The following is a 15,446-nucleotide window of genomic DNA, read 5'->3' on the forward strand; positions in this document are numbered from 1 at the left end:
TAAGCCAGCAAGGCATCCCCAAGGCACCTCCTAATTTCGATGCTAGGCTACCCTGAGGATGGCTATGTCCCTGCTCCCTGGCCTAACCACAACCCCCAAGTCTGTCCTGGCCACAATGCTCCTGTAAAGTCGAAGTGTTAAGAATTCTGGCCAGGTAACGCCACGTTCAGAGCATTGGCCCACACTTTCTGGTCGAGCATCTTGCCATAGCCCGTCAGCATATAAGCCTGAGGTTTGTCCCCGGAGAACAAGGACAACAGTCCTAACTCATGGGGTGTTGCCAGCATTAAACAGCCGGTGTCTACTACGTGCTCAGTGAGGTGCCTGAACCATGGGTATATGCATTCAGTAAGTGTTGGTGACAAATGCCTGCCACAGAGACTCTCCCAACCCCAATATGCCCCTCACCCCTGGCAGAGGGAAGTTGGGCGCCTGGCCCGTCCAAGCCAGACAGGCGATACCCACTTGCCTCAGCCGCCGTCCTCGGGGCAGGTGTACCAGTCACCTAGAGGCTCCCCATGATGGTCAACTGCCGGCATCTGCCATCTTCACTCCCCTCCAGCTTCTTCCTGCAGCCCTGTTTCTGGAAGGCGGCCTCTCCCTGCTCTCCAGGCCCAGGGCCACCTCCTTGTACCAGCACTGCACCCTCAGTGGCCCCTCGTCACAGGAACCAGCCACTTCCAGGCACGTTCCTGACATCTCTGGTGGGTGAAGGGCCTGAGTATGATGGCAGAGCCCTGACCCAGGGACACGGGCACCTGGGTTCCTTCTCGGCCTGGATGGGCCACTGGGTCACCAGGGGACCTAGGCATACTGCTTCCTTTCTGCGGGCCTCAATTTCCCCAGCAGCAGCAGCAGCAACAGAGTTTAGACAAGCTCTGAGTTTTGCATACCCTGCGCCTTACCGGGGCATCCTCAGACCCCTGGCATAGTCCGTGGCCCCATCAGGCCCCAGAAAACAGCTCTCCGTTTGGAAAGCCCTGCCACATACTCTTTCCTTAAATGAAGGCATTAGGAGACATGTTCGAAGACCACTGGTGGGGGCCGGGTCTACAGCTGTTCCGCGGCATTGCCCCAGGACCATGTAACCCAGACTCTGGCTGGAATTGCGACCCATGGTGCCGAAGCCATCAGGCGGGAGCCGTGCCCTCCCCACCACGTCTTCTGTGCCAGACACAGTGGGGACAGAAGCAAGCCGGGAGCCTCACAGTGGGCCCTGTGTGCCACCGCCCAGCCCTGCCACCCCCAGGCCCAGCCTCTGTTTTGTACACAAACACCCGGAATGGGACATTGGAAACCTGCAGGCTGATTTCATCTTTCCAATAACAATGCCCTTTTTTTTCTTAAAGGCCCCGCACACCCTCTCAGGGTGGGGAAGCAAGTAGAGGCCGTAAACAGGGGTCTGGAGGAGATGGGGCTCCTCTCAGCTACTGCATCTCCCCAGCTGCCTCCGCGGGGTGGCGGTGGGGGCGCCCCTGCACCACGCCGTCCAGTAGAGGGCCTGGCACACGGCACCTGGAGGCCCTGTGACAGGCTCCCTGCTCAGCGGGAGTCCGCTTCCCTCTCTCCCTCTGCCCCTCGCCCCACTCGTGCTCGCTTGCTCTCTCTCTCTCAAGTAAATAAATAAAATACAGCTTTAAAAAAAAAAAAGAAAGAAGAAAGGAAGGAAGGAAGGTAGTTGATGCAGCCCACTTTGACCTTTGTTTGTGTGTGTGTGTGTGTGTGTGTGTGAGCCTGTGTCCCTACTAAGGCAGAATCAAGTAGTGGTTGAGCACAGACTTAAGTCAAAATCCCCGGGTTCGAAGTCTTTCTTGGACAAGCCACAGAACCTCCCCTGGCCTCAGTTTCCTCCTTCCTACGATAGCGTTGACGAGGGCCCCGGAGCAGGGCCGGGGGGCGCACTGGTGTCTACAGACTCCAAACAGAGCGTGGCACAGGGCCGGCACAGTACGTGCTGGCAGTCTCTTTGCACTGGTTGGGTGGGTTAATTTCCTTATTTATTACATGCCATCGTGGCACAGGATGCTGGGCCTGTGGCTGGACCACGCTCCCCGACCACCCAATGAGGATGCTGCCTGGGGCCCCGGACCATGTGCTGCCCACTGTCACGCCAGGGGAAGCTGCTGGGCGCCACTTGCAGGCCTGGTCCCTGACACCTCTCCCTCCACTCCGCGGGCTCTCATCACTTCCTCTGCCTGCAGCAAAGGGCCAAGGGGAGGCCTCTGAGGCCCTAGAAAATGGCAAGACCACCAGATGGAAGGCACGCGGGTCCCCAGTGACCACGTAGAAGGCAGCCTGGCGAGCCAGAGGGGCCTCACACGCGAGGCAGAAATGTGCCTTTACTGCGTTACGCCACTCGGGTTTAGGAGTTGTTTTTATAGCGTCTAGCATTACTTCCTAATATGGCCGTATTGTGAGACTATTTTAATTAATTCTTCTCCGGATATTTCCACCTTGATTTTTTCCCTAACAATTATTACTATAGTGGTGCTGTTTTATATTCTTGACGGTCTTCTTTTTAATGTTATCTTTTGAATACTTTATACACAGTACAATTGGTCCATTAGTCTACAGACAAACTCTTATGTCACCAGCAGCCAAAAAAAAGGCGCTCAAAACTTTAACACATGATCCTGCACAGGGCTCTCATGACTCCTCTCCTAGAGTCCAATTAATTTCAGAACATAGAGGCTACTTTTATGGGGGCATCGGACACATCGGGGTATGGGGAGCAGCAAGCTTCCAAATGGACAATTTGGTCAAAGGCCAAAAGGTTAAGATGAACCCTTCAGAACCCCCAGCAGAGCTCCAGGCCGGCAAGTGGAGGTTTGGGCCCTGTACTCCCTTGGTTACAACTTGGCTGGGTTGCTCTTACAGCCCAAAGGAAAGAGCAGAATTCTCCCGGAAGCTCATCTCCAGCAAGCTAGAAGCAGGGCTTTTCCAGAGTGACAGGGCACGCCAGGCCCAAAGTCTCCTAAAGCAGAAGATTTCCAGACAGCCTCCGACTCCAACAGCCTCCAATACCTATCAGTTTAGGGGAGCACTGAACGGACTTCCCAAGTGCATCAGCAGTGCTGGACCCGGGAGTCAGCAAAAGGTGTCAGCTCTGAAGCTCGGGGTTCGGCAGAAGGCACTCGGGAGGTGTGGGTGCTGAGTGAGCTCTGAACATCAGGAGCCCACGGCGGGAAAGAGCTGCAAATACGGGGACCTGGGGACAGGCCTCCTTTCTGGGGGCACACATTCCAGAGGCCCGCAGCAGTGGTGACAGAGGGACATGGCAGTTGTGGGGAAGATGTCCATGCAGGGACCATGAGTAGGTCTGGGAACCAGTGGTCCCCTGGCTGGGACCAGGCTCTGAGCTGAAGACTTACGAGGGTTAGCCCCCCAGCTGAGCCCCTCCCCGTCACCTTCATTGTCCCAGGGAGGCAGGTGGCAGGTGGGGACTCTGATGCAGTCACCCAGAGGGAGGAGGTGGTCCTGGCTCACCCCTTTGCATGGCCCCAAGGACACAACTGGAACATGGCAGAGACAAGGAAGGGATGCCCATGGTACTATCCAGTCCCACAGACACTCCCCCCATTCCTGAACATATGAAGAATTGGGAGGAAGGGACACCCCATGATCCACCTAGACTGTCCTGGATCTTCCCTCCCAGCTCAGGGCAGCACCCAGTCTAGGATGCCTTTGCTCCCTAGCTTGCCCACCACCCCTCCCCAGAGCCACATGGCACAGTCCTCTGAGTCCATGGCAGTCCCTGGAGGTGACAGACCCAGGTCAGAAGCCCTCTCTGCCCCATGAGCAGCTGTGTGTCCTTGAGTCGACGACCCAGCCTCTCTGAGCCTCAGTATCCCCACGGGCAATGTGGAGGCTTTAACACCTGCCTTAAAAGTGCTGTGAGCACCGGGTGAGATCAGGAAACATCAGGGAGGAAAGACTCCTCCTCCGCTCTCTTACATCCAGAGCTTGGGGCCGGGGAATGACATGGGGAGAAGACAGCCAGAGAAAGATTTTTCTTCTCCCATGTACACAGGAGCGCAGACGAACATGTGAGTCCAGAAGGCGGTCAGAACTGGGGGCTTACGTACCATCTTTACAGGGAAGGGGAGGAGAGAGGGGCCCTGGTGGGCGCACACATGCCTCTTAGGAAAGAGAAATGGGCCCGTGGGAGAACAGATGCCACAGATGTGGGAGCTCATTTCCTATTCCAGTCAGGACTTCTCAGCCTCTCTCCGCTGATAGGAGTCCATCCTCCCTGCTTGCAAACCCCCAGGGAGAGGATTCTGGCAGTTGAAGTCTTTGGGGGACTCCGCTTGTAGGCAGACAAGGACAGTTCATAAAACACACGCTAAGTCAAAAACCAAAACCTCTTCACAGCGGTATCTTCTGGATCCTTTCAGCAGCCTGTGAGACCCTCAGCGCACGGCAGGTACCTGACGGGAGGGCCCCTGCCAGGCCCTGTCCACACCGACACACCCAGCGTCCCTCGCCCCACACTTGGTACTTTGCCCAGTTCCCTACTCTCCATCTGAATTCACCTGTCCCCGTCCCCAGCCACCAAGGCCCAGTTCTCAGTGCGCTAAGCTAATAAACTAATCTGAAGTCCTGTTAGGAAGGCACACCAGCTGGCCCCCGGCCTGGTACAGGACTCTCTCATGAGGGCCTCCAGGCCCCCTCCCTCACTTGCCAATCACCATACTGCCATCATTTACTCACTCAACAAACACTGCTGGAGAGGCTTCTCCCTGCCAGACCCTGGGCGGGACTTCCGGAATGGCTGTGGTCCTGCAAACCAATCTCTGTCCTCTAAGAGTTTTGCTCAGTGAGAGAGGCGGACAGACAAACGGACAGTTCAGCCTCTGCTCCAGAGCCCATGGGAGCTCAGGGGTAGAGCGGGGCTGGTAAGCTCTGTGAGTTGGAGCCAGGAAAGAGCTGAGTCCACAAAAGGAATGGAGGAAGGGGGGAGGGAGGGTGGGAGGGTAGGAAGTAAGAGAAGGTAGGAAGGAAAGAAGGGAGGAAGGAAGGAAGGAAGGAAGGAAGGAAGGAAGAAACGGAGGGAGAGAGAGAGGGAAGGAAGGAAGGAAGGAAGGAAGGAAGGAAGGAAGGAAGGGGAGAGAAGGAAGGGCAGGCAGGCAGGTGGGAAGTAGGCTTGGTACGTAAGATGGTACGGAAGCCCCCATCCACCCTTCCCCACTGGACGTGTTTAAAGCCCCACCCCTGCCCCCACTCCAGGTCACCCTCTGCAATTATCAGATATTTCAATAGCTGCCTCCTGCCCGATAAGCTGTCTCCAGATAACCCCTTTCCCTTGTAATTGAGTTTAAATATTGATCCACCCAATCAAGGCAGGTTAATATTCAACCCCGTTGAGCTCTGGAAGCCTCCTACCCACCAGGCTCCCTTCCCTGGAGTAAAGGGATAAGGGGCTGAGGGAGAGGCAGCCACGGGCGCCACAGCCTGCCCTGGAAAGCATGTGCCTCTCGGGGCTTGCTCTGGGGGCGGTGCAGTCCTGGCTCTGCCCGGATGGGCTGAGTCTCGCTGGCAGGTCCAGTGCCCTCTCCAAGCCTGGCCTCCGTGCGTGTGCCTACAGTATGGAAGCCCCAGTACCTGCCCTTCCCAGGGCAAGGACCAGGTGAGGACGGAGGACAGGGATGCTCTGGGGAGTGCGAACTGGACTGACCGGAAAGGATGCAGAGAGCAGGCCGACTCTGCTGCATTGCTGTGCTCAGCTGGGAGAGCATGCGCACACACCTCTCTCCAGGCACCTCTCTCCAGGGATCCTGCTTTACCGGCCCTTGGCTTTACCCGCCCCTGCCCTCAGGCTCCTCAAAGTTTGGTCCTCGGGAGTCAGCCTTCCAGGGCCTAGCCTGTCTGATACACTCCTGGTGGAATCTCCAGCCTACGGGACAGAGGCCCGGACACCGGGTGCCCCCACCGCCACTGCTGACTTTGTCTGGTCTCCCATGTGGACGGCCACAGTCAGTGACGTGGGGATGGCTGCAGCCCAGGACCTCCTGGACTCAGGGGTGGCTGCCATGCTTGGTCCGGAGCAGACAGTGGGGCGGGGGAGCTGGCAGCCTGCACCCAGGAGGCCCTGCTGCCTCCCCTGGGGGCCCAATCAACAGGTTTCAGAACTAGAGTCAGCTTCTCTTACAGTGAGGACGGGAGGGACCCACAGCTGACCCGGCTTCTCGGGTCCTAGGGGACCACATCAGGGGACTCTAACGTTCTGTAGTCCCCACCACCACCAGCACCCCTAGCTCACACCCAGGTCTGCATCCTGAGTGATTCGCTTCCCCTCTTGGATGCTTCCTCAAGCAAGCGAGCTCCTCCAGGCCAGAGGTTCTCCTCGCGTGCTCTCCCGCCGGCAAAGAGCATCCACTGCAAACCAGTTAGAAATACACATTCTCGGGGCGTCTGGATGGCACAGCGGTTAAGCGTCTGCCTTCGGCTCAGGGCGTGATCCCGGCGTTATGGGATCAAGCCCCACGTCAGGCTCCTCTGCTATGAGCCTGCTTCTTCCTCTCCCACTCCCCCTCCTTGTGTTCCCTCTCTCGCTATCTCTCTGTTGAATAAATAAATAAAAATCTTAAAAAAAATAAATACACATTCTCAGGCCCCCGCTCAAACCTGCTGTCCGAAGTGGCCGTGGGACCCAGCCGTCTGGGAACAAGCCCCCTGGGTGATTCTGAGGCCGTCTGAGACCAACAGCACCCCACCCTGCTGCCTGAAAAGGAGGCAACAAGGGGAAATCCTGGAAGCTTCACGGCCACAGCAGGGCCAGCGAAATGTGAGTGAGAAGGAGCCTGGCTTCCAGTGTGGCTCAGCGCTAGCCCTGGGAAGGCAGCTGGGCCACAGGCCGGGCCTCAGTACGTTCTCTCCCGTCCCCGTCTACCTACTCTGAGCCCCCCGTGTCACTCTCCTTTGGATCCTGGAAAACACTGAGCCATTTCCCACCTCCGAGCCCCCTGGGAACCCCCTCTGGCCCAGGCTCGTGCTCACTGCTTCACACGCACGGTCTCAAGGACCGTGACATTCCCAGATCACCCAGGAGAAGGCAGGTTCGGGGAGGTTCAGGGGTTCCCATGCCCACCGCGCACACCCCACAGGCTAGCTGGGGGGAGAAGGGGACTTTACCAGAGTGTGGTGGGGAGGAGACCTGTGACCCCTGGGTGTGCAGGGAGAGCCCAGGCAGGAGGCACGCAGGAGCAGCGCCCCAGAGCAAGCCGCAGACATTGGGCTGCATTGGAGCGCTGAGCGCAGGCCCGCTTGGAAGAGGTGTGGTCTGGGGCAGAAGGTGACTGACAGGGGAGGGACTGGGAGAGAAAGGAAGCTCGAGATTACACCCTCGGCCCTTGATGGCGACAAGGGCCTGGAGTGGGAAATCTGCGTCATGTGCCCACTGCAGCGTTCAGCCCAGCACACCCAGTGATCGAGCTTTGGAGATGCCAGGCCTCCCGCCAGGGCGGCTACTGGCGAAGAGAGAGAGAGTGTTGGCCAGAGCGGGGAGGAACTAGTACCCTCGTTCTGCACACCTGTGTTCGCGGCGGCATTATTCACAGCAGCCAAAAGGAGGACGCAGCCCAAGACGGATGACAGGATGAACAAACGTGGTGTACACATACAATGGAGAACGAGCCAGCTCAGAAAGGAGGGGCAGCCTGTCCCACGCTGCAACGCACATGAGCCTGGACCCTATCCCGTGGGGTGAAAACAGGCAGTCACAAAGGGACGAATGCCGTACGTATGACACCACTCATCCGCTGTGCCGAGAACAGTCACAGCAGACAGAGGAGAACCGTGGGCACAGGGGCTGCGTGGGGGAACGGGCCGAGTTTCTGTTGGGGAAGATGAGAAAGTCCTTGGGGGGTGGTTGCACAGCATGAACGTACTTGACGGCCCTGACCCACGCACCTCAAAACCTTAAGATGGTACATTTCACAGTATCATGTATTGTTACTACAATTTTAAAAGGAGAGAGACTGGAGGCCTGAGCCACAGGGGTTTCTTACAAATGAGTTTTATTTGCATTCTGACCCAAGCACAGATCCCACATCCAGAGTTCTCATCTGCACAACGGTACAGTAGCAAGTGCAAAATATGCTTTATTTCAGGTACAAAAACGATGTGGCAGTATGACAACTTCTGTCTCGACGCCCACCTCCCCTGACCCATCACACCCTCTTGACCCATCCAAGGCCCACACCACCCAGTAGACTCCCACCACCTTCAGGAAAGAGTCACCCAATCTGGAGAAAGCTCGGGAAGTCACGTTAGGTAAGAATCACATTACATACATGAACATTAGAGGACAGAGTAACCAACTTTTTACCCAGCAAGGAGAGGCTGGGGGGAGAGGCACACAGAACAATCCCCTCTTTTTTTAAGATTTATTTATTTGAGGGAGAGCACATGAGCAGGGGGAGGAACAGAGGGACAGGGACAAGCAGGCTCCCCACTGATTGCAGAGCCCTACACCAGCTGCATCTCACGACCCTGAGATCATGACCTGAGCTGAAATCAAGAGTCAGAGGCTTAACCGACTGACCCACTAGGCGCCTCTCCCCTTCTCTTGTCTTGAACAACCAAGCCCCACCCATGTTTCCCCATCAGGGTGCACCAAGCTCAGGGATGGAGTCTCAGGATGAAAGCTAGCACTGAGTAAGGAGCCTGTCCCCCAAACCTGGTGTGTCAGTGCGTGGGATGTGGATGCGGAACTGGGACCCAGATGCCCAGATTCTCATCCCGGCTCAATCCAGTGGTTGGAGGACCGTGGGCCAGCATCTGATTTCTGTCTTGACTTCCTCACCTGGAGAACTGGGCCACTGCAACCTGACAGCACAGTAGGGAGGACAGAAAGGGACAATGGCAAAAGCGCTGAGCTCGAAGCCTGACCCCGAAGAGGACAACCAGCGTCCACCACGGCTGTTAGCTTTGGTGTTATTAATGGAAGGCTGGATGCAGCATCCTGCCACCTGCACCGGGAGTGGAGAAGCAAGGGGCCCAGAGAGACCAGACTGCCCCAGCAGGAAGGTGACCGCCGGCATGTAGGACTCAGCCCCTAAGGCTGGCATTTGGCCTCACTCCTGCTTCCCCAAAGGGCAGAACTGAAGTCCAGGCCCAGAGAACCCTTACTCAGGGCCAGGCAGTGGCCCCCCTCTATCACCAAGCTGAGTTCCTTTTGTATGACGAAGAGCCACGTGCAGGACCCTAAAGAAGCCATGCGGTCCTCAAGGTGCCAGCTGGAGGTAAAGGTCAGGCTGCAACCTCCAGGACAGCAAAGTTCCAGGAGACCTAAACCAGGAGGCCACCGCCCACCAGCTTGCCGACCTGTTAATACCAGCACAGAACCCTTCCCTGCACACGGCCCTCCGACGCCAACCCCTAGCACCCAGCCCCCGTGTCCGAGGCCCACTGGGTGTCCAGGAGCAGGCAGCAGCCGGGAATGGGAAGGAAGTCCACAGAGGGGCTGGGGTGGACGCTTCACAGGAGTGAGGCCACAGGCGGGGGGACACTCCAGGGCTGCTCAGCTGACACTTCTCTTGCTTCAAAGCTCAAAACAAGTACTTCTTAAAAATTGTTTCAGAATCCTTATGTAATGGGATTTCCAGCAGGGACGCAAAGCTAACAGAAAGCTTTACCTCCATGGTTGGCAAAGTTTTTCTGGAAAGGGCTGGATAGTACCTATTTTTAGCTTTGAGAGGGCCAAGAGGCAAACTGATATGTCAGAAAACAAATTTCCATGACTTTTTTGATGATAGAATTCAAAATGTAGTGACTGGATACTTTTTTTGGTAATACAGGTCTACTAATGAGAAGAATGGAACTGGGACGGGGGGTGCGGGGTAACATTTCACTTGGGTTCAGAGATCGTGCTCCCTGTCATCAAACATCACACAACCTGGCAGTGAGCTGGATTTGGCCTGCAGTTCACCGACCCCTACGAGAGCGGGTATACGTTGATTATGGTGGGAGCTGGGTGATGGGTACTGGGGTTCATTATATTGTTCTCTCCTTGATGAAGGTTCGAAAACTTCTCATGACAAAAGGCTTTCCACTCCTTGCTAGCTCCTTGCAGCCCATCCCCCACGGTTCCTCAAGATGACGGGCATGAAGACAGGCTCACACACAGCCCCACCAGTCTGCCTGCCCGGATGGCAGGGATGGTCACCCCAGGACTAGGCAGTGACTGCCCCTCCCATTGCATCGCCATCAGCTGCTTTGCAGAGAGCAGCAATCCCACCTCTCAGAGCTGCTGCTTGGGGATGTTGCCCCTAGAAGCCCCTACAAGCAAGTGGGGGACAGCAGGTCCAGCCCTGGGCCACTGGCCCGGGAGCCACCACTCAGAACTACTGGCTAGTCCCCATGGAAGTAAGGGGGAGGACACTCAGGAGGAGCCTTTGCAGAGAGGTCCGGAGAGCTCCAAGGAGGCTTTGAGGAGTTCCCAGAGTGCCCTGGTCCCAGGAAGGCCTGGGGGTGCCTGACCAGCACCTCACTGCCCTGCCCCTGCAGGGCAGAGGGAAGGGGGCTGGGAGGTGATCGAAAAAGGTGTACAACCACCTTCTACTGGCCAGCCTGACTGATGGTATCACACACACAGCAAGTAACTAGGGGAGAAGGGCACGTGAGGCAGCGGCATGGAAGACCGACTCCATGAGCCTCGGTTTTGGGGTCCTTGTCAGATGGAAGCTGCCGGCACTGCTCCCCTCCCCGAAGAGGTGGACTTTGGTGTGCACCCCCACCCCCAACTCGGGCAACTCCCCTGACCAGTCTCATGAACAGAGCCCGAACGAGCGTCACCATGACGTGAAAGAAGAGCGTGTATCACCGCACGTGGCTGAGCGAGAATACTCAGGGCTGCGCTCGGGCCGGATACAGGGCGAGGAAAGGGGTCCGTAATGCAGACACGGAGCCGGCCGGCTCGGAGCCCGGGCTCGGGCTGCCGGGACCAGCTGGGGGCCGCTCTGCGGGTGCTGATGGAGCAGCCACCCAGCTGAGAGCAACACACGCTTCTCACAGACAAGCCCAGGCGCTAGACCTCACACTGTGGGGCACCTCACGGCAGGTCCATTAGCGGTGCCACGTACAACCAGGACACACCGAGCGTCACCTGCCCACCGCAGGACTTTATGGAGGGAGAAGTGGGAAAGCCCCGCCACCCCTCACATTCACCCCCTGGCCGAGCCAGCCACCACTCGAGAGACGTGGACGCTCAGGCCAAGCCAGGGTCTGGGGGCCCCGGCTCCTGCTCCTCCGGCACTGCCACGTCCACGCCCCCGCCCCTCCGCTCCTCCACCTTCTGAGAGCCTCCGGGCTTGCTCCCTCGGCTCCATGGCCAACAGCGAGAGAGGTTTTCCATGCTTCTCATCAACTCGTTAATGATTTTCAAGCTTAAGTTACTCAGACCAGGCCCCGAAGCCACTCTGGACTCAGAAACTTGTGACCCACAGCTCGGCCAGCTCCAGTCTGCTCCCGGGGAAGCACCCTCCAGGTTAACAGCTCTTCCCAAGGGGCTCGAGGCTGCCTGGGCAGGAGGTCAGCGGGGCAGCTGGCTGACCTTTGCTTCGGACCCCAAGCCCCGACTTCAAACTCCCTACTCCATCCTGTTCTTTCCATCCATCCCTTCCCCCAGCAAATCCTACCGTCCCCCCATTCAAAAGCCTCTGTGTCTTCACCGTAAAGGTGCAACCTGGCAGACACGGTCAGGTGTTTCACAGCCTTGCAAGCAGAAAAGGAGACGTGATGGCCTGAGGATAAGGAGCTCAGCTCAAGGCTTCTGGTTCACAAGATGGTGACCTAAGCCCACGGGGAGCTCTTCTTTCTCCCTGGGGATCACACCTTTAAAAATGGCTGCTGGAGCAGGAGCCACCGGAGAAGCCACAGCCTAGAACCCTGGGGTGGAGGCTACCGTTCTGGGCGGGCTGCCCCAGCCCCCGCCCCAGATCCCGGCTTGAGCTCACGGGAAAGACAGTGGACAGGAGTGGGAAGCGTTCTGGCTTTTCTGTACTTTCAAATGAAAAAAATAAAAGCTACAGCCAGCTCATCTGACTCCTGTGGAAGGAGGACAAGCAGCCGAAGCAAAGCAGCTAAAACATTTTGGTACCAAATTATGATGTGTATTTATTTTCTCCTCCTTTGTAAGCTCCAAGATTCATCTAGAACCAATTAGGAGAAGGTGAAAGGGGCGTTTGGCTAACTCAGTCGGCAGGGTTTGTGACTCTTGGCCTCAGGGTTGTGAGTTCAAGCCCCATGTTGGGTACAGAGATTACTAAAAAATAAATTAAAAAAAAAAAAAGATTAAGACAAACAAACAAACAAAACAGACAGCAGTGGGGGTTCCAGAAAATGGAAGACTCCAGTAACAGAGAACTTAAGGTAACAGATCTTTATTAGATCCTCATCTGGAATTAGGAAATGAAAATATTAGCCTACCACATTTTTATAATTAAAATCAAGCCTGTTATCACTTGGCCTGGGGAGTGGCATCACTTAAGTCTAGTGACTCACAGACACCCTCAAAGGCTGGCAGTCAGGATACCGAAGGTCTAGTCCTAATTCTGTGTGACCTTGGACAAATGATTCCATTTCCTTGTGACTGAGTTTCCTCCAGAAAGGATATGACTGGTCCTGACTTTCCCCTAGAACTAACGTGTGGAGTTAAAACATGCACCAAGAAAGCTCGCAGAAGAACAGAGCGCAACGTGACCCAGTACGGCTGAGAAGGTTAAGGGGGAGACAGGAGGAGAAACAGAAAGACAGTCATAAAAATGGTGGAGGTAGACATAGGCTGGGTTTAAAATAAAAAAAAGGAAGGAGTTTCCCAATGACAACCCCATGTCCCAGAAGAAAAGATCCAGTAAGAATCAGGGGCCTTTAGCGAGGGTCAACAACTGATGTGGGAACAACTGGGTATCTATACGCAAGAGAACAATGTTGGACCTCTACCTCATACCATACGCAAGAAGTAACCTAAAATGAACCGAAGGCCACTGGAGAGCTAAAACGGTAAAAAAATCTTAGAAGGAAACATAGGTGTAAATCTTCTCGACTGTGGACTACACAGTGGTTTTTCAGATATGACGTGAAAAGCGCAAGCAACAAAAACATGTATCTTAGACGTCATCCATATTAAAAACTTTTGTGCTCCAAAGGACATCATAAGACAATGAAGACAATCCACAGAATGGGAGAAAATTCTTACAGATTGTGTATCTGATAAAGGACCTCCATGTAGAATATACAGAGAACTCATGCAACTCAGTAATTAAAAAAAAAAAAAGACAAATGACCCAAACAAATAGACAGTTCTCCAAAGAAGACATACAAGTGGCCAATAAGCACGTGAAAAGAGGCTCAACATCATTAGCCATCAGGGAAATGCAGAGCAAAACCAAAAGGAGACACCACTTCACACCTACTAGAATGCTCTACTCAAAAAGGCAGATAATTAGCAAGCATTGGTGAGGATGTGGAGAAATAGGAGCCCTCGTGCACTGCTGGTGGGAATGTGAAATGTTACGACTGCTTTGGAAAACAGTCTGGCCTGTTTCTCAAAAAGTTAGACATAAGAGTTCTATATGACCCAGCAATTCCGCTCCTAGGTATATACCCCGAAGAAATGTATGTAAAAACCTATACAACTATGTTCATAGCAGCATTATTCATAATAGCCAGAAACAACTCATATATCAATCAACTGGCAAGTGGATAAAAAATGTGGTACATATAACCACAGAATGAAACATTATTCAGCTCTAAAAAGGCTTGAAGTATGGATACATGTTCAACATGGATGACCCTAGAAAACATTAGCTAGTTAAAAAAAAAAAAAAAAGCCAACCACGAAAGGCCACCATGATTCCACATACGCGACAGGTCCAACATAGGTAAATCCATATGGAAAGCAGATTCGCAGTTGCCTAAGACCAAGGAAGCTGGGGGGAGAAAAGAAGGGTGATCGCTAAAGGGAACAGGGTTTCTTCTGGGGGCAAGGAAAATCTTCTCAAATTCAATGTGCTGATTCTGTGAATTCGCAAAAAACCACCGCGTTATACACTATAAATGGGGACCCTGTACGGTCTGTGAATTGTATCTCAATAAAGCTGTTACCTGCTCCCCCATCCTCCCTCAAAAATGAAAAGGTATCAGGAGGCTTTTTTACTCTGGAGGAACACCATTCCTGCTGCCCCAACATAATCATGACTAGAGAGCCCCTTTCCCATCTGAAGTGTCTTGATTTATATGATAAATTTCTATCATTGCCCTATCACTCACTACGAGGTATCAGGCAGGTGGCTTTGCCCCCTAGGCTTCAATTTCCTCCTCTGTAAAACAAGGTCTACCCAGTTCCTCACATCTTTGACCCTAACACTATATTCCCCAAAAGCTCCACTTTAGAAACTGTAAAATCCTGCTCGGTTAGTCAAAGGGCTTCCCTGTACTTTGAAGATAAACCTAAGTTAGCAAAGAGTATAGATGACTGGATCCCAGGAAACAGAGGCAAGACAAAGACTAATTCCTGCATTTACCCATACTCAAATTTCCCCATAGTTGAGCCACTAAGAAAGGCGATCCAACCATCCCAATGCAGGCAAAATGCCCTAACACTCCCTCTACACATGAAAAAAGATAAACATTTAAATGGGGGCCCTCAGAGAAGAGACAATGCCCCTGGGAAACTTGGCAAGTTTGGCAATGGTTAACCAAGGTCATCTCTAAATGGGACCTGGTTACGTCCACGCACAAGGGCCTGCTATCATGACTGTCCAGGTCATCTGATCACACAGTGGGACGCTCATTTCCTAGTCCTCCTTTTACCCATGATTGCTGAGGAAATAAAATCACGCGAAAGAAGCTCAAGGAGAAAAAAATCATCTTGTTCTCATCCCTTTGATACCCGTGAGGAAGTACGTGAAACTAGTTGTTCTATCCTCTCCCTCCCTTCCCAAGGGCGTAGACCCAGGTCTGTGTGGCGGGTCCTACCCATGCACAGTGGTCTACACAACCAATGCAGAGACAGGAGAGCCCATCTCTGGGCACTGCAGCAGGTCCTCAGAGACGAGAGTGAAGGTGAAAGAAGCAGAAGGCACAGAATAAACCCCATTCCCCTCAATCCATCCAAGAACCAGAAAGCCGGATGTTCACCAGGTTCGCTGAGAAGGGAAACCAACATGAAGACAAAATGGAGGCAAAGCACCTACATCCAGTCAGCAGTCCTGGTCACGGAGCCGTTACCAGCCAAGGGGAAGCTTGGGGGTGAGGCAGGGCTCTCCCTGGAGGCAGGGGAGTGGTCAGAAGGATACAGTGGCACCAAGATACCCAGTGAACTAGCCTCCAACATGGGAGTGAGGGGTTTCAGAGAAGACGTCCCTGCTGTTTGCCTCTAGGACAGCAGGCAAAGACCAAGGAGCCATTCAGAAGCTGGAGGCCAAGAGGGAGGGAGAGAGGAG

General features: G+C 54.4%; 1 protein-coding gene across 1 annotated transcript in view; it reads right to left on the bottom strand.

Annotated features, from left to right (window-relative positions):
- The window catches only part of TFCP2L1 (transcription factor CP2 like 1), a 136,781-nt gene that overhangs the window by 58,334 nt on the left and 63,001 nt on the right, over positions 1-15,446 (bottom strand). Inside the window, exon 15 of the mRNA XM_040636877.1 lies at positions 13,866-13,931. Coding sequence (XP_040492811.1) covers positions 13,866-13,931 — 66 coding nt within the window. The remainder of the gene's footprint in view (positions 1-13,865; positions 13,932-15,446) is intronic.

Source organism: Ursus maritimus, unplaced genomic scaffold (genome assembly GCF_017311325.1).
Source record: "Ursus maritimus isolate PB19 unplaced genomic scaffold, ASM1731132v1 scaffold_1, whole genome shotgun sequence".
Classification (NCBI taxonomy): domain Eukaryota; kingdom Metazoa; phylum Chordata; class Mammalia; order Carnivora; family Ursidae; genus Ursus; species Ursus maritimus.